At 38.2% G+C, this 18,315-nt stretch overlaps 2 protein-coding genes and 1 long non-coding RNA gene across 4 annotated transcripts; 1 reads left to right on the forward strand and 2 right to left on the reverse strand.

Moving 5' to 3' along the window:
* The first annotated feature begins 1,087 nt into the window (after positions 1 to 1,087).
* LOC106938790 (phosphoribosyl pyrophosphate synthase-associated protein 1) lies at positions 1,088 to 9,771 on the forward strand. 2 transcript variants are annotated; one of them, XM_015020952.1, is made up of 11 exons: positions 1,088 to 1,522; positions 1,771 to 1,823; positions 2,716 to 2,782; positions 2,876 to 3,048; positions 3,142 to 3,257; positions 3,363 to 3,418; positions 3,540 to 3,685; positions 5,233 to 5,274; positions 7,826 to 7,896; positions 8,698 to 8,844; positions 9,467 to 9,771. In XM_015020952.1, the coding sequence occupies exons 1-11, from the start codon at positions 1,440 to 1,442 to the stop codon at positions 9,623 to 9,625; spliced, it is 1,113 nt and encodes a 370-aa protein (XP_014876438.1). In that variant the 5' UTR covers positions 1,088 to 1,439; the 3' UTR covers positions 9,626 to 9,771. The 2 variants fall into 2 exon arrangements, with proteins under 2 accessions (XP_014876438.1, XP_014876439.1); XM_015020953.1 differs by lacking the exon at positions 5,233 to 5,274 and having other exon boundaries at positions 1,090 to 1,522.
* Positions 4,522 to 12,307, reverse strand: LOC106938791 (uncharacterized). The gene is made up of 2 exons (XR_001422697.1): positions 11,969 to 12,307; positions 4,522 to 4,828 (listed from the first exon to the last, which is right to left on the reverse strand). It is a non-coding gene; the product is annotated as an uncharacterized LOC106938791 (long non-coding RNA).
* A 2,210-nt stretch (positions 12,308 to 14,517) lies between these two features.
* On the reverse strand, positions 14,518 to 16,322 carry LOC106938788 (ras-related protein Rap-1b-like). The gene has a single exon (XM_015020946.1). It carries the CDS (start codon positions 16,052 to 16,054, stop codon positions 15,284 to 15,286), a length of 771 nt encoding a protein of 256 aa, XP_014876432.1. The 5' UTR covers positions 16,055 to 16,322; the 3' UTR covers positions 14,518 to 15,283.
* Between the last annotated feature and the right edge of the window lie 1,993 nt (positions 16,323 to 18,315).

Consider the following 18,315-nt stretch of genomic DNA (forward strand, 5'->3'; position numbering starts at 1 on the left):
CATCATGTCAGATTAGATATTTGATTTAAAAGTGGTTTTGATTTGGTTGTACATTAAATGTCTGACTTGTAAACCCACAGGTACTTACATTGGAAAACCAGAATCTCCCCAATCGCATTTGACGCTTGAAGCAGTTTTTCACAACGTGATCCATAAAAACAGTAGCTGCACTTTGCTGCCACCCTCTGGAACATCATGGAAGCACATCATGGCTTAAAGAATGAAGTATTTCTACACCCTTTGGTAAAATAACATATGTTTAGATATAAGGAAATAATTAATATGATGATTCAGCACAGGTTGTCTTCTTGCATGTTGTTAACCTGGAGATTTATTATTAGATGCAAATCCCACATTTTAATACAAACACAGAACTGATTTATTGTCCGACTATATAGAAAGACTTCTTTCGTCACAGGTTATGAGAAGACATCCCTGTCCACTTACACTTTGTGATTTTACAACCTAATGAGACTGAAAGTATCTAAAATGTATGTTAATGCTTTCAGTGACATTCTGTTGTAGAAATTAAATGTAATTATCCAATTTAAAAAGCTTTAAAAGTTGTATTTTAATAGTAAAATGTTAGCTGACTCATCATTTTTGGCTAAAGTTAGTTGGAGGCTTTGTGAAATTTCAAAAGACTCTTATAGTTTAATGTGTCTGAATAAAACTATATAATTTTTTTTGTCAAAACTAACACTTTTTAAGCCTCATTTTTCCCCTTCACTCAATACTTGAATTTATTATTTTTGTTATAGAATTATCTCATGAAGGATTGCATTAATCCAATGAAATATTCACAGATTTTAATGTCAAGATATGTAAAACACATCAAGATATGTGTTTTACATATCTTTGCATAAAGATATGTAAAACACATATAGATAAACAAACATCACGTGGATGGTATTTGCTTATCTTATTTGCTCTGTCGTACAGAAGTAATGTGAAATTGTAAATATTAAATGTAAAAAAATAAAATGCTTGTAGTTTTAGTTCTTCACACAGCACTGGTTTTGTATCAAAATGCTGTCGAGTCGTTTACACACACGCACACACTGCAACGCGTAGCCAGCAATATTGACCCAGTGACCACTCCGTAGTTCTCAAATGGTCAGGTTACCATGCAACCTGATAGAGCATAGGCTGGATCATTTGTCTTTTCGCGAGTAATACATGTAATTAGACACGCTAACTTAACTGTATTTATTTCCCTGTTATATTTAGTCAAGTTTGTGTCCCACACCGAGCTTTTTCTTCTCGAATAAATTAGCTCACTTACTGCAGACGCTAGTGTGCGGCAGTTAGCTAGCCGACGACAGCGTCGTTAAAAAAAAAAAGAAAAAAAAAAACTAAAAGTTCCTGTTTTGTTGGGTTAAAATAAAGTGGCGTTTCTGACTTTAGTTTCTGTGACATAAAAATACTGAACTTGCAGAATGAATGTCGCTAAAAGTGGCTACCGTGTGTTTTCTGCAAACTCCTCCGCTGCTTGCACAGAGTTGGCTAAGAAGATAACAGAGTGAGTACTCCAAGCACTAGTTAATGTTTAGCTATACTCGCATGTATTCAGGTACTTAGGTGTGTTCGGGTGTAACTACTAACTGACATAAATAAAGGGATATTACAAGAGGCAGAGTAGGTTCAGGTGATTTGTCATTTATAGTATATTGTAATCATGAATGATTGAACAATGTTAGAAATTCAGCAAACCCTGAGATTACACAATTATTTGAAAAGTGCATGCAAAGGTATGCTTTTGTTTTACAGGAGGTTGGGTGTTGAGCTGGGAAAATCTGTCGTCTTTCAGGAATCTAATAGAGGTAAGAAAAAAAAATTGAAAATCCCCAACTCGGGTAGGTGATTTCTGATTTATTTATATCTGTGCACATTTTATTTATTCCCTGCCCTCTTTAAGTTATTTTCAGTTTTAGCAGATACAAGGTGGTCATCGCTTACTTTGACCACCTCTAGTTTCCCCCCCCCCCTCCCAAATACTAAGAAAGCATATGCAAAGGTTTGAAAAACTTTTTTTGTAATGCTGCGTTAATGGCCTGAAAGTTGAGAAGGCTTTTATTGCCATCGCATCATTTTACACAGAAAAATAACACAGTTCTCTAAGAATTATAAACAATTTATTTTATTTTTCCATGCCTCCCAAACAAGGAGTTATCTTATGACTTATAAAGATCAGCAAACATTTACCTTACTTGAATTTCATGGTTTTTTTTTATGTATATATATTTTCCATTTTGAAGAGTGGTTAAGACAAATGTCTTTCTTTTGAGTAATCATCTAATCTAATCTTCTAGACAATTTGATTAAAAATCTAATAATGTGGTGATTTTGCCCCATCCCCATTTTTTTTAAGATAAATTATTTAGCATGTCATTATCACGCAACAGTGAACTTTCAAGTTATTTGAAGACTTTTTACATATCCTGAGCAGGACACCGAATAAATCAGTATTTTACTGATTTATTCACATGCTCTGATTATGTGTATTAAAACTAAATACAGGCTTTTAAAGTTGACTTAAAGTTTAAGAAATTATAGTTAGAAATATCAGTGTTTCAATTCATATGATAAATTGAACCTTTATTTACAATAAGCAAATGTTCCAACATAAAATACTAATTGTTTGTATAGCGTTTGTTTATTTTCAGCTTGTAAATTGCAGTTTGTGTGAAATGACATTTTCCTCCCTTTATATAGAGACAAGAGTGGATGTGAAAGAGTCTGTTCGTGGGCAGACCATCTTCATTATCCAAACCATACCAAGGTGAGCACAGAAAACTTGCTCGTTTTTATCACAGCTGGATTCTTTTTCTAATCGAAATCTTTAACTATCTCTTCTTTATTTTTCTATAACCAGAGATGTCAACACAGCCATCATGGAGCTCCTCGTTATGGCGTATGCTCTTAAGACGTCCTGTGCGAAGAACATCATTGGAGTTATTCCTTACTTCCCCTATAGCAAGCAGTGCAAAATGAGGAAGAGGGGCTCCATAGTTTGTAAACTGTTAGCTTCAATGTTGGCTAAAGCAGGTACAGGAATCAAAGCAAAACTGAACAGCAGAATTAAAAAAAAAAAAAAAAAACTTCTCTAATTAACATTTTATTTTTTGTGCATTTCTGAAGGATTGACACATATCATCACCATGGACTTGCATCAGAAAGAGATCCAAGGCTTTTTCAGCTTTCCGGTGGATAATCTGCGAGCCTCCCCGTTTTTGATTCAGTACATACAAGAGGAGGTGGTTGTTGTGTTTGTGTCTTCGTCTTATGACATCAATTGAGACAATTGATGCAAACAAGAGTTTGGAAGAATTGGTAACATCTGCTTTCCTTTATTCGGGTAGATTCCTGATTACAGAAATGCTATAATTGTGGCAAAGTCCCCTGCTGCAGCTAAAAGGTATCAGACGTCGGGCAACATTACATTGATGTTACATTGAAATCACAGTAGAGGCCTAGTTTATCCTTTTATCTGTTTTTACCTATTCAAAGTATTCACAGGTTGTCTTCTGTCCTTGCAGGGCTCAGTCCTATGCGGAACGTCTCCGACTGGGTCTGGCTGTGATCCACGGCGAGGCCCAGTGTGCCGAGTCGGACATGGCCGATGGAAGACACTCGCCGCCGTGTGTGCGCAACACCACAGGGCACACGGGACTGGAGCTGCCTAGTGAGATCCCGGTCTTTCTTCTTTTAGAACTTTACTTTATCCAAAATTGCACAAATAATATCTGTCACATGTTGTTGTTTCATGCAGTTACGTGACTTTTTTATTGATCGGTTTCCCAAAGTTTTAACATTTAAACACATGCTTTGACTTGTTAGATTAGAAGAATGTATCTTCTTGACCACAAACTATTACAGACATTATGAACCAAAAATGAATGTAGCATCATTAACACAGCCTCGTTTACCTTTCGGTGACACGTTGAGATGTCTGCATTGAAAGGGTAGTTAACAGTCTAATACAACTTCTACATGTGCTAACCTCTTTTGAGCTGATGATTGTGCTGTTTCTCACTCATACCATTACTCATACTCAAAGTAATTGAGTTTATGTCATTGCATGACCTCACAGATACACAACTTCTACTCACAAAGCATCCGTAGCAGTCGACCGATAGTAAGGCCCCCCACCTCACACTGGAATAAGGTTATATTATGAAATGAAGAATCTGCCAGGTCTCAGAGTAATCTTCTGTGGCATATTAAAAATACAGCGTGCAGCATTACACGTGAAAATCAGTGTTTTGTGAAAGTGCACACACCTCCAAATTGTGCATACAACTTGGCTGATGAAGGTCCGAAGCAGGGTACGAGGTCCCTGGGTTATAGTTTGGATGCAAATGTATTTGTTACATTTCAGTGAGAAGGCTGGGCATTATATTTAGAGATGAGAACGAGGAGTAAAAATGTTTGCACAGGTTTATGGAGGTTTAAAATACAGTTCTAAAATGGTTGCAATGTGTATCATTAAAAAAAACAACAACAACAACCACCAAGCTTTAGAACATTGGTGTAATCAGTTCACAATGAAAAACATTTATTTTTGGCTTTTTCTCCTGACCGATACACACAACAGGCAAAACAAATTATATGCTGATTGGTGAGCTAGAAGCTGTACATGTAAAAATGGATGAATTCAAACAAACTCCTGGGGTTCTTTCAAGGCAAGGTGGAGAAGCAGAAATCTTCTATATGTATGATTTTAGTACAGATTGGGACAATCTGTGCGGATGTGAAGTCCGTGGTGAAGTCCTGGATTTCCCATAATCCAGCAGGGTCCTAGCAATCTTTACGGTCCCAGAGAAGTCTAATGTGGAGGGAGTCGAAGCAAGAAAATATTTAAAGAAACGTCTCATTCGCTTGTTTCCTGCCACATATTTGATCATTATGCGTTAGGGTGTCATCAAAAGAGAACCAAAATCAAATAGGTGTGTCATTGGCAAATGACTCCGATTGAATAGTCTCAGTACTTTTTGTGTTCCCATGCTTAACTTTGAGATGATAAAATCCACTTATACATTTTTTTTTAACTAACAAAAAAACTTTGTCTTAGACGTTTCAGTCAGTCTGCTTTATTAATATTATTTTTCAAATTGCTTTCAACCCAGATTTTTCTTCTTTTTTCTTTCTTTTTAAGTCTTGGCATACAGTGTGTATCATGTGTTATACTTGTGCATTTGTGTTAATGTGGTGTTTATTTGTCGACAATAGCAGGCAAACAACAAGCTCCGTTCCCTGGCATAGAGCTTCCAAGTACGACCTAAAGTTAATTTATATCTGACCATGAAATGATTCCTCTTCAAATTCTACTTCAATTTGTGCATGCGTAGAAAAAAAAAAGGGTTTGTCTTTGCATCTTGAGAAACATACAGTCTGGATTCACGAGGGGGAGTTGGTGGAATATTGACTCTCCAACTAATAGAGGCTGACATTGTTGAATTTTTTTTTTATTTTTTGTCCAATTGGCCGTTTGATCTCCACTTTTCTCCCAGCAGCAGTTTGTGTGGCGCGTTTGTCTTGAACTGAACAGACGTCATATTTACTGCACCTTCGTCTGATTCCAGACAGCTGCTTCTACAAGATGGCTTAAACTTTCTATGTTTTGTGGTGCTCTAATTTTAGTTTCCTTAAATCAAACCAGAACTGCGTCAGTTTTTTATTTTTATTTATTTATTTATTTATTTTCTGATGGACTCATCTTGCCAATCAACACATGCTGCCATTTTTAAACCACTTTTAACCTGATTAACCTTGTGTCATGATTTGCATGTAAGGAAACAATGAAGCATGCTTTAAGGATCTGTTACTAGAAAGTCAGTAGGAATGTAACGATTGACAGATTCCAGCATTTAATCTAGAACCGTCAACAAAAGATGCATATTGGCAGATTTTATTAATCCTTTCTTAAAACAGTAAAAGTCTAACCAGACTTTTTTCAGGTCGTTACACGATGCAGCACAGTTGGATTTTGGTAAACTGTATTTTAATCACAACGTGGATTCTGCTGTTCTTGGTGTACATAGTGATTCCAGGTTTTCTCACACTGAGGGGGCTGATTGAAATTCACTGTTCTGCAAGGCATGCTTTTTTCCTTTCTTTGCTTTCTAAAACTTTTCCTTCACAATCAGCTTGGCTTGCTGATTGTTTACCAGTTGATTGTTTCCTAAAAAAAAAAAATCCCTCTTGATTGCCTGCATTTACATGCACACCGGTATTTTTGAAATGGTTCTAAGCATTTTGCTAGTTTTTGTAAAGATTTTTGGTCAATCTCATAGAAAACTCTGCCTTAAACATCAACCATGAATAACTTTAATGCCTTATTTTGCAGTTAGAATTGGATGTGTATGAGTTTATACATGGGCAGCCCTGTTCAGGATGTTTACATGCACTCATCACTGATGCGAACCTAAGAATGGTTCCTACGTCGTACAACTTAAGTAATTTTTAAGCATAATGATTGATTGCACAAGTTTGAAGGTATTTAGAAGTTTCTGTAATGAACACAGGGTCAACATTTTACAAAGATGGATACACACCCGCTGGATGTATTTATGTATTACTAGAGAAGCTTACATATATAAATGTCTCATTTTAGCAAGTTGCATTATAAGTGTAAATATTTTCTGTAGCTCTCAACAAGCTTCTGGCATAATTCTGACTGGATGTTTGAGCACTTTTCGTAAAGTAAATTGTACACTTCATTTTAACGACTTGCGTTCCCAACACTGGCATTTTTTTTTTTTTCAAACATAATTCTCTAATTTTTGTGCACTGAGAGGAACTTAAGGAAGAAAAAAAAGACCTTCTCAAAGCTCCAAATTGAATTTTAACTTTGCTTAAAAATACCCCTCCCCCATTTCCATATTTGTCAGGAAAACCACCCCATGTTGATGATCTCTACTACTTCTGATGAGAATTATTATTTAAATATGCAGCCAGAAACGTGCTGATGGTTGAGGAGCAAATTGCAGTAAAGCATGAGTGTACGTAAACTTCTGACTGGACCTGTAGGTAGCACTGCGGTCGTTTGTATTCAGCAGACGAACGTCGATGAGGCCAGGATATTCAGACGTTGTCATAAGCTAAACAGCTGCATGAGTGTATGTTTAGATTCCGTATTAAAAATGGTGAGCCAACTCATTGTAGCTGATGAAGCCAAACTAAGTGGAGCATAAATATGGCTTATTTAAAATGTTTTAAAACAACAATATGACTAATGGGGGGTGTGTGTGTGCATGGAAATGTAGGCTGTTCGCTGGCAGCGCTCAGATTTGACTGACCGGTTCAGAACATTGGCAAGTGTGTATGAAGGATCTGTCATCAGTGCTTGCCACTGTTGGTGTGTGTTAAACTGTCTGTTTGAGGACTGCTGCTATAGCCTGGGCCTGAAGGTGTGTGGGTGTGGGTGTCTATACAGGCAGCTTTTTCTTTTTTTTTGGATTGGGTATCCTGGGCTGAAACTCCTTTTGTCATTTGACCCTTGCATGGCATGCTTTGCACTAGGTTAGCCTTCCAGCTTGATCTCCTAAGAAGTAGGAGGGGTAGAATGGAGGGGAGGGGGTACATGAACCAATGACTTTGATTAATTGATCGTCATTTTAGTTTAGCTTTACATTTTTAGAAATCAAATTTAGTAAACCAAAATATATATATATATATAAATTGGAGAGCTAGATTGCTCAAAAACCCTTTTCTCAACCCATTTTACCCAATCTACTTAGATTTAATCTTTGATTCCTAAAAAAGAAAAAAAGTTACTCTTAACTAAGTAATACGAGGTAACCCGATTTTCTTTCCATTTTAGTAATGATGGCCAAAGAGAAACCTCCGATTACTGTAGTTGGAGATGTCGGCGGAAGAATCGCCATAATAGTGGTAAGATTCTTCAGATGCGATATTAAAATCTTTTGTACTTTGAATGTCTGAATATATGAATACATGTTAATAGGGGTGCACAGATATGAAAATTTTGGGTGATAATTACCAATCTGTAACAATATCATATATATATATGTATAGTGTATATATCTCACTGCACATTTGACATTGTATAAAGGCGATCACGCCACCTAAATTGCCTCTTTTCTTTAAACACTCCCACAATCCTGTGCTGCTCCCACCCGTCCTGCATCGTCTCAGGGTGGAAATAAACACCAACTGTGAACACCAGCCCAGTTTTGCTTATCAGACCGACCCCAATATGTAAAAAAGAAAAGCCAAAAATCGGCCTATGTCAATTCAACGTATATCTTTAGCTGCTAAAAGATGTGAACTCCCAATTACTCCAACCTCAAGGTGTTTTTATGTCAATACACAATATGCTATGGTGCAGAGAAAGTACTGATTGTAAAGAATTGAAAGGTCACAGTTTTCACAACTAGTTTTTAAATGTCTTCCATGTGCAGATGAATCTGTGTTTTTAACTATCTATTTCCAATAGAGACGGTGATAGAGAGACTGTATTGGCTTCCTTTCCGTGTGTGTTAGATTGTGTTGTGTTCTGGAATGTGGTGTGTTTTCTGAAGCCTCTTTTCTGCCACCCGTGTTGTTTTTCTGCTACAGTGACTCCTATTTCCTCTCCCTCCTTTTTCTTGGTGTCATTGGTTGCCTTCTGTCGATTCTAACTGGGAGAGCGAGTTAAAATATTGTAACCACATTGTTGTTTTTTCTGCTCAGGATGACATTATAGACGACGTAGGAGACTTTGTTGCTGCTGCAGAGATCCTGAAAGAGAGAGGGGCGTATAAGATCTACATCATGGCCACCCATGGTTTACTTTCTGCAGATGCTCCTCGTCTCATAGAGGAATCGGCTATCGATGTGGTGAGAACGTAGAACCTTACGGTTTTCAGATGTGTGCGCCTCGATTGTTTTCTGTTTTTCTTCTATGAAAACATGTTGCACACGAACTGAACTAAAGAAGATAGATGAGAACAAACTTCAGCTTTTGTTCTTTAGAACAGTGTAGGATAACGTACTTCCTTTTAATGGGAACTCGATCTGAACTGTCACTCATCGCACTTCTGTTACAACAAAGAGTTATTGTTTTCAGCAGCGTCATTTTTATTAGCCGTCGGTTTCTGTTCCTAAAAGCTGCCAGGTGTTCAGAAAACGGTAGTTCCAGAACATTTCTTGTTAACCAGACATTTCCACGGTAGTTTGTATTTACACCAACTCGCAAGTTAACTATTCACAGAAGTTTGTTTTTTGTTCACGTTTTGTCATTTCACAGCCACAAACATTGCAGTTAATTGATTGACATTTAATGTGATGAACTAACACATTATTGTGGAGAGGAAGAAAAATTACATTTTCAAAATATTTCACTAATACAGTCACATTTGTGAGACAGCAATCGAAATATTTCCATCAATTTATTTCAAATTGAGAATTTGCAGTCTGCTGTAAAAAACGGAGTGAGCATGATCTGTTCTTGTGTATTCAGGTGGTTGTGACAAACACGGTGCCCCACGAGGTGCAAAAGCTGCAGTGTCCAAAAATCAAGACGGTGGACGTCAGCATGATCTTAGCCGAGGCCATCCGCCGCATCCACAACGGGGAATCTATGGCCTACTTATTTCGCAATATTACAGTGGATGACTAAGGAGCGTCAGTGACAGACGCCTCTGCACCTTTTACTAACGAAACGCTGTTCCACGTGTTGTTTTTGATTGACATGCATACATGTAATCCTGATTCAGTTAAAGAACTTCTCAAAAATCGACCAAATAATTTGTCTTCTTTCTAAAATGTGTGTTTTTTTTTATTTTTTTTTCTTCCCTTTCTAAAAGAGAAAAACCTTCAAATCCAAGGCGAGCACACCTCAAAAAGAGCGTACTTTGATGTTTTGAAACGAAAGGCGAGGATTGTATGAAGTGGCGTTGTTGCTAGCAGCTGTTCAGAAACATTGGCTACGGTTAGATTTCAATGGAGAAGTGATTACAAGATGCGGTCGTCCTGGAAGTAGTGAAACTGAAGATGGGAATCTGTGTTTTGACAGATGAGCGAGGTGCGACACTTTTAGCCTGTTTTCAGCCCCGTCTTCCTCCTCCGCAGTGTAAATGAAGTCCGTGCCAAAATCTAAGAAGCCATACAGTGAAATATAAACGCATTTGAGTGACCTGTGATCCCGTGTGGTGCTTTGCCATGCTGTGTTGTATCAGGCCTTCCATAGATCAGTGTTTGCACAAAGGTAGATCTGTTTATGGGGGGAACAAAGAGGGTGGCATTTACTTCATTTTAAAAAAATACACATAGTTTCATGTAAATCCAAAAAATATATATATATCTATATATTTATAATCCTAATTTTGGTGATTTTTTTTTTCAGTTTTTCTTGCTTCTAACTTAAATACCAGTTGTGTTTTTGTCATGCACTACAAAAAGTTCATATTTTCACGTTGAGCCTAATCTGCAGAGAATAGATGGACATCTTAGCAAAGCAGAGCATGTTGCTTTTCGCAAGAAATCCAAACCAACACACTCCATGCTTTTTTTTTTTTTTTTTTTCAGATTGTTTCCACATTATGTTGCCTCATTATCTCACAGCAAAACATTTCACAGAAGCCCCACAGGTCAGTTCCTTTCACAGCTGTACTTGTTGCGTGATCGGTTAACTAAATTGCAGTACTGAATTGAATATTTCAAAATGGCCCCCTATTTCACTCGCCATTAGTTAAACCTAGTATTATATAAGTAGATTTTTTATTTCTGTGAAAACGTGCCCTGCCATCCATTCTTTTTTTTTTTTTTTGATTATTTATATTCTACTGAATTCTGTGTTTTAGGATGGAGCCACATTAATTTCAGAAATACACTGAATTTAGGCTTTTTTTTTTTAAAGAAAAAAAAAGTGGATTTTAGATGCTGGAGGGCTGTTTCGCTTTGCTGACTTTTTGCTCAGGGAATATACTTTAGATGCCAATGCACATTTATTTGTTCCTGAGTTTGTCAGGCTGTGTTCACTACCTGCTGCACGTGTTTGAATAAAAATAATAGCATTTCGTGAAAATGTCTTCCACGCAGCAGCAATGTGACTTGGCAATGTGCTTTGGTTAAAAAAAAAAAAAAAAGGCTAGATTGTTTTTTTTTTTTTTTTCTTAAAATATTAATAGAAGGACATTTGAAAATGTTAAGCTGGTTTTTGTGTTAGCATGAACCTATGAAGCGACACTCCCATTTAAGCTCTAACTGCATCTGTCTTGAATGCATTTGGTAACGACTCGTCCCGGGTTTCCTCTCCTTAACCTTCTGTCTGACTCCGTGTCTGTAAATGTAGATGAAAATAAAGTAGCTGCCTCTTTCTCTGGCTCCTTTTGTGTAGTTATTTTCAGTTTAAATGCACTCACAATGCCCTTTTCTGTGTTTATGGAAGCTGTTTTCCCAATTACGATACCACTAAGAAATTAATTAAAGTGAGAAACACTTGCCGAGGATTTTCTCTCAACACATTGTCAGATTTGTTAGACATCCACTAAGCTGCGTTTCAACACAAAAACTCAAAAATCCTGGTTTCACTTTGGCTTATTTGAACACTTATTCATGGAGCTGTTAGGTTTTTTTCACTGCGGACTGTACTTGTGCATTGCATGTGACCGCAAATCAGTAGATAACTGGTTTGAAACTTTGACACACGTGGTTGTTTAGCCAATGCAATGATCCTACACAAATTAATAAAGCAAACCAAGGCTTAAGACTTCTTAAAAATGTAACCAACCAAATGACCGGTGCAGATTATACGGAGTTAATGATGTAATTTTATTCTGTTACACATTTAGAATAGGTAGCTAAGAATCAATCTATTAATTTCACTTGATTAAAACGACAAAAACAATTCTTGACTGAATGCTAAATCAAATCTCTATCCCTTCAATGATGCTACTGATAAATAATAGACAATTTAGAAATAAGAAAACACTGAATGATGAACATTAAGTGCCAAACTCACCTCAAACTCCTGAAGGCAGAACTTTTGAAACGACACCGAGAACATTTGATGCAGACAAAGGTCAGAGATCCTGTACTTGCTCCAAACTTCTCAGGTAACTAAGCAGCTCTGAGGAGCTTGGACCAAGTCCAGGAGCGGACCTTTTGAGAATTTAAGCAGCGCAGCGGCAGCACGTCCATCTAAAAGAAGCTTTGTGGCCTTCATAAAAATTTTAAGCGCACCTGGGCTCTACCCGGGGGGAAGGGTCTGCCACCGTGTCTCCAGTAATGTAGCAACAAAAGAGAGGAGCAGCTGTGAGGTTAAAGAGCACAAAGAGGAAGCAAACGTTTGTTGCAGGTCGCTTCCTCGTTTCGTACGGGCGAAACAATTCACCTCGGCTGTTAGCTTTTAGAAAGAGGAAGCACGCTGGAGATTTTGTGACGGGCTTTATGAGGATATAAAAGTGTCAGCTGAAATTACAATAGATCTTTATCAAGAGGTTGAATCTACTGAATAGGAGAGGTCTGTAAAAAAAGACAAAGAAAATAAAAAAAATACTTATGTTGAATAAGGATGGAGATAATATATTCAGAGGTGGGCAGAGTACCCAAAAATTGTACTCGTGTAAGAATAGCACTGCTTCGTATAACATATTTATACTCGAGTGCAAATGTTATATTTGTCCAAGAAATTACTCAAGCAAGAATAAAAAAAAGTATTTAGGAAAATGTCTGCTCAAATACACAGTAACTGATCAAAACCTCGATCACTTAATATTTAAAAATGACATCATCTCAAATAAAGCCATGTGGATATTTTTGGTATTTTAAATATCAAAATGAAAATATTTCATATGAATAATAACAAATCAGTTTCTTTCGGTATAAAACTTGTGAAACTTTAACAAAAACTGCAGGTATGTTAAAAACTTTAACACACAATTGCAGGTGTGTGTCTGGTGAATTTTAGGCTAAAGCTGATCTTGATTTGGTGAAGTTATTCACAGTCGGACGAGTATCCAGAAATTTTACTCAAGCAAGAGTAGTGATGCTTCATAGCAAAATTACTCAAGTAAAAAAGTAGACCACAGCAAAAATACTCCTAAATATACGCTTGTTGTCCGAAAAATTAGCCAAGTAAATACAACTAATTATTATTCAGCTCTGGATGTATTATCTATCATTTGGTTCATCACTCTTAACGTTAGATAATCATAACCTCACATGTTTGTATCTCCAAAAGCTGAGCCAAAGTACAAACAATGCACTCTTTTTTTGGTTCCATGGCAGTCGGTGTAGTTAATACAATCTTGTGCGTCACACTGCGGTTTGCTTCACTGACGCATTCACAAGCAGCGCCTTCCTCTCCCTGAAAGGGGCGTACGATGCTTTAGAGTCTGCGGATTTTGCCTCATTCCAACGTTTTTGCAGGTCCTCCCTCCATCTTTTCATCGGCCTTAACCAGATCCCCCCGTCGCTGCTGAAAAAATAAGCTTCCCCTTTTAGCGAGATCCATGCACACCATGGGGAAGCTGTGCTCGAGCTGACATGAGCTGTTATGTTCCCCAACAAACTAGATTCAAAGTAACTTTGTTTTTTAGCTTTGCTTTGTCTGTGTTTTTCAGGGTTTCATCATTCCAGTCAGTAAATGCAGGTGGGCATGTCTGGGTATTTGGGTCACAGTAAATTGGTAGTAGTTTGCTTCTTCCACTTCACAATCGCTACTTTGTATTGGTCTATCTAATAAAATTACAATCAAATACGTGGAAGTTAGTTTTTGTAAACTAAAAAAATATGAGAGTTTGAATTATTTTGCAAGGAACTGCAGATTTTGTCCTGTTGTTATACACAACCGTGCTAGATCCATGGTAAAGTATTTAACAGGAGTTTAAAAAAAATAAAAATAAATAAAGAAAGTGTAAAAATGCAGGACAACAGAATTAGTGTTGCTTATAATTTCTCGATTAGGTGATTCATAATTTTAAAGCACTGCGCTCTATGTCTGCATCAAACTTTGCAAGCTGGAGCCCACCACCAGAGGGCGGTACAGTGCCAAGCAGAAGTCATGAAGCGGCGTGTGAGATATGTCCACTAAACTAACTTTTTCCACTTTTCTATGTGAATTCGCTTGCTGTCATCGCTACTTCTGACGACACCGTTCTGGGTGATGCACGTGAAACCAGGACAGTCAAGTGTTTGCTGCACGTTCATTTGAACTCACTCATCTGGTTAGACCAGTGCTGCTCTCAAGGAGAAAAAACAAAGAGTGAACACACATCACTACAACAGACATTAATGTCTGCACAGACTTTAAAATCCAACATGTTTGCAAGTGGATTTATGTCCGTTTCTTTAATTTTTAATTTTTTTTTTTTTTGCTTGCAAGACTGTTTACTAAATATGTTTGTTAAAGTAATTTTAACACTTGAGGTCTTAAAATATGAGAAGTTTGATCATCCTTAATGGAATTTTTTGTCTGCAAGACTGGTTGGAGATCAGAAATACAAACTTGCAAGCATTAAAGCACGACTCTTTTGGTGGCAGAAACTTTCTCTTATAAAATCACAATACTGCATTCTAAGATGAACACTTTATTTTTCTTTTCACATCAAGTCGGCAATTATACACAATAAGGAAGGTACAATACAAGCACAACAGAGAATCACAGACAACGCATCTATTTTTTCCCCTGGTTTAGACAAAACACTGAAAGTATGCAACAAAATAGAACTGAGCAGAACTCTTTTCAACAAAATAGAAATGCATTCATTTTCGTTCACATTTTAAGCTCTGCTAGGATTTGCAAACAAAAAGGTTCAGTAAACCAGAATTTTCAACACTAAGACTTCTTAAAAATATAAAGTGCACGGTATGTTTTCTTCATATGTTGACATCAGCTGCACAGACAAAACAAAACACATTTACAGATAAAAACACTATTGCTTTTGACTGATTGATCAACAGATACAGATTTTTTTTTCCCCACCAGATGAACAACTGTTGAACTATTGAACTATTGAAAACTGTTGAAACATCAATAGTTTGGAGTACAAACTAAAACATGACATGTAAAGAATATTTTTTTTTCTTTTTTTTATAGTAAATGTTCTGACATTCGCGGTAGGTGCAGTCGAATTCAACAACATTCATGCCGTCTTTACGTCTATCTTTGTTTTCATCTGTTCATGTTTGTTTTAGGAGGAGTATATTGGAGCTGGGAGCAGAAGGGAACAGTTGATTATCTTGTCAAACATTGTCACTTGGTTTGTTTTTCTATCATCCGCATCAATCCTCTGGTCTCGTTTGCACAGTTCTCTCTGCCTCCGTTCGTCCATCTCTACGAGAGGAGGCAGCTGTTGGTTTTGTTCATGGGGGCGCGCTTGTGGTTTTCCTTGGGGAACGTCAGCCGCCTCTTGCAGAGCACCGGACTCAGCTGCATGGGCAGGTTGGCCCGCTGCAGCAGCTCCACGAAGGCCTCCATCACGTTGACGTTGTCCTTGGCCGAGGACTCCAGGAAGATGTGGTTCCAGTCCACTTCCACCGTGGACAGCACGTCCTTGCTGGACACCCTCCGCTCCTTGAGTCGGTCTATCTTGTTGCCTATCACCACGATCGGCATGTGCTTGCTCTCCTTGACCTCCAGGATCTCCTCTCGCAGTCTCTTGACCGCCTCAAGGGAGTCTGGATCGTCCACGGCGTAGACCAGAGCAAAGGCGTCGCTGTTCTGGATGGAGAGTTTGCGCATGGCGGGGAAGGAGTAGCTCCCACTGGTGTCCATAATGCTGATGGTGACTTTAATTCCTCCCACTTCGTACTCCTTCCTGTGGAGCTCCTCCACTGTGCGCCGGTGCTTCGGCTCAAAGGTGTCTTTGAGGAACCGCTGGATGAGGGCTGTCTTCCCCACTCCCCCTGCTCCTAGAAACACCAGACGCACTTCAGCCTTGTCTTTTGTCTCAAAAGACATGGCAATGTTTTTTCTCTTTTCTCTTGCAAAAGCTAAAAATTCCGTCCACTTTTTCTGCTGCAGCCAATGCGTGCCGGTGAAGACTTTTACATGTGCTGACAGAACTGAGAAGGATTGATAGTAGAAGCTTGCGTATGAATGCATGCCCTTCTGACTGCACGCTGTATTTATTAACACTCATCACCTGCCCACTGGGCTCCCAGCCAATCAGGATAAGGACGGAGTTTGAGTTTACACCAGCCAATCAGAAAACAATTCAAGAAAAGAGAGAAGATTTAAAAAAGAAACAAAACATTACCAGGGTGTTATTTGTGAATGCAGAACACATCTCTGAATGTTTCTATCGACATACACAATTTTCTTTTACTGCAAAAGAGACTTTCAAGTGCAATCAAAAGCAATTTCTTTTTTCTGTAGAAAAAAAAAAATCGATTTATAATTTTTTTTTATGTATAGTTTTTAAGACTTTGCCTTTGTAAAGTGTATTATTGCATGTATCATTCTGGGGAAGAAGAACAAATGACCTGCTAGTAGAAACTTCTCACAATACTGCAATAGTGATTCCCGTTTTTTCTTTTATTCTGTAGCTTGTGTTTCAGGTCTCTCAGCAAATGGTCGAATACGCTTTGGGTCTCAAACATGCCTTTGTGGCTCTTGCACCATCTCCATATTGTGGCTCTACACATCTGACCTTGACATGCAGGTCCTCTCTAAAGGTCAAGGGTCAGGCATTGAACCAGAACTTAAGAGTTTCAATTACTGAGGTTAGAAACCGTTTTGGCAAAGTGCTTCACCCAACCATAAGAAGATGATCTTTGTCAACAAACATCAGGACCACATAGTCTAGCCCCCCAGCAGGAATGGCTGTACCTGTGGTTTATGGCTCGTCCGAGTCCAGTGGAGGGGGCTGATGGACTGCATTCACAGAGTAAAGCCTCCACCTCTGGGTGTGCATCTATATTTCCCATCAGCATGATGGTGGGACATTCTCCAATATTTAAGACACCTGAATCAGCAACAGGGATCTCAGTCTTAATCCACGAAGGAAAACCAAACCTTTCCCTCTACTGACTCTTCAGGTTGCCTCTGCAAACTTGACACAGCTTCACAGGCCCATCCTGGCTCAGGTTCTCCTTCTTCCCCTCCGTCCGGTCTGCAGAGGACTTGGCTGCAGTGGTCAGAAAACTTAATGTAGACATGCAGGATTTAACCAGTAGTGGTCTGTGGAAAAGTGACCACCTACACAGAGACTTTAACAACACCACAGCTACCAGATCACAACAACACACGGAAAAGTCTTGTGTGCATTTTCCATGTAGCCCAAAGAGTTCAATTTTGAGGTCATCTTACACATGTTTGCTGTAGCAGTGGGTTTGATTCTCCCACCTGAGCTATGGATCCCTGCAGCTGCCTCCTTTCGTACTATGGGCCTTTTTTCTGCAGTATGTAACTTTTATAAAGAATATATTTTTCACATATCTGTTAAAACTGTCACCGTGTTGTGACACAATGTTATGAGACAGGTAGTCTGTGAAAAAAATGGATCCACCTCCTTCCTGAGCTACTATTGCTTTCTGAAGAAATGCAAGGCTTCCGGCCAAAAACAACCAACCAGAGTGAGGAGGAGGGTCTTAGCGCTGTCAATCAATGTTGCCAATTATGCTAATGCCGGGGAAAAATCTTGTCCTTACAGGAAAATCATTTATCCGTCGACAAAGGTGGCTAGCCTGAACATTTACGACATTCACTGCTAGCATAGCAGAGAGCAGGTGGGGCAGGGGGAGGAGCAGAGCCACACAAGATTGTGATTGACAGCGCTAAGACCCGCCTCCTGGCTTTGATTGGTTGTTTCTAGTTAGGACTAGAGGGAGACGGCAGAGGAGCTCAATATTTATCTGTCTCCTACCATACTGTCATAATGACAAAAACGTAAAAAAAAATACTTTAGTTTTATTTTACAAAAATTACATACGGCAGCTCTAATTAGTATTCTGATGGATTCCAAATTTAAAGTGGAAGCTGCATCTGTTCACGTCGCGTTCTTAAAAATCCTCTTGGCAGCTAAGTGAGAAGTTGTTCTTTTGCAGCAGCTGTTTCTGCTCCTTGATGCAGGAGGCAGCTGCTGATCCCTCCGTCGTATTAATCTGTGATGGCTGGCTGTGATAAAAGGGGAGGACAATTTGCACTATGAACATGCTGTCTTTCTACCTGATTGAGCCGCTCCAATCTCTGAATCTGCCAATCCGTTGAAAAGAAAAAAAAATAAATAAATAAAAAACGCTCTCTGCTAATTTGAACAAACGTAAGTTTTTTTTTTTTTTTTTTTTTTTTTTTTTAAAAATTTTTTTTTTTAATAATTTTTTTAAAAAGTTTAAAATTTTTAAAAAAATCCAATGGTTTCCTGA

Source organism: Poecilia latipinna, unplaced genomic scaffold (assembly GCF_001443285.1).
Source record: "Poecilia latipinna isolate Pla-1442-1.1 unplaced genomic scaffold, P_latipinna-1.0 Scaffold2691, whole genome shotgun sequence".
In the NCBI taxonomy this organism is placed as follows: Eukaryota; Metazoa; Chordata; class Actinopteri; order Cyprinodontiformes; family Poeciliidae; genus Poecilia; species Poecilia latipinna.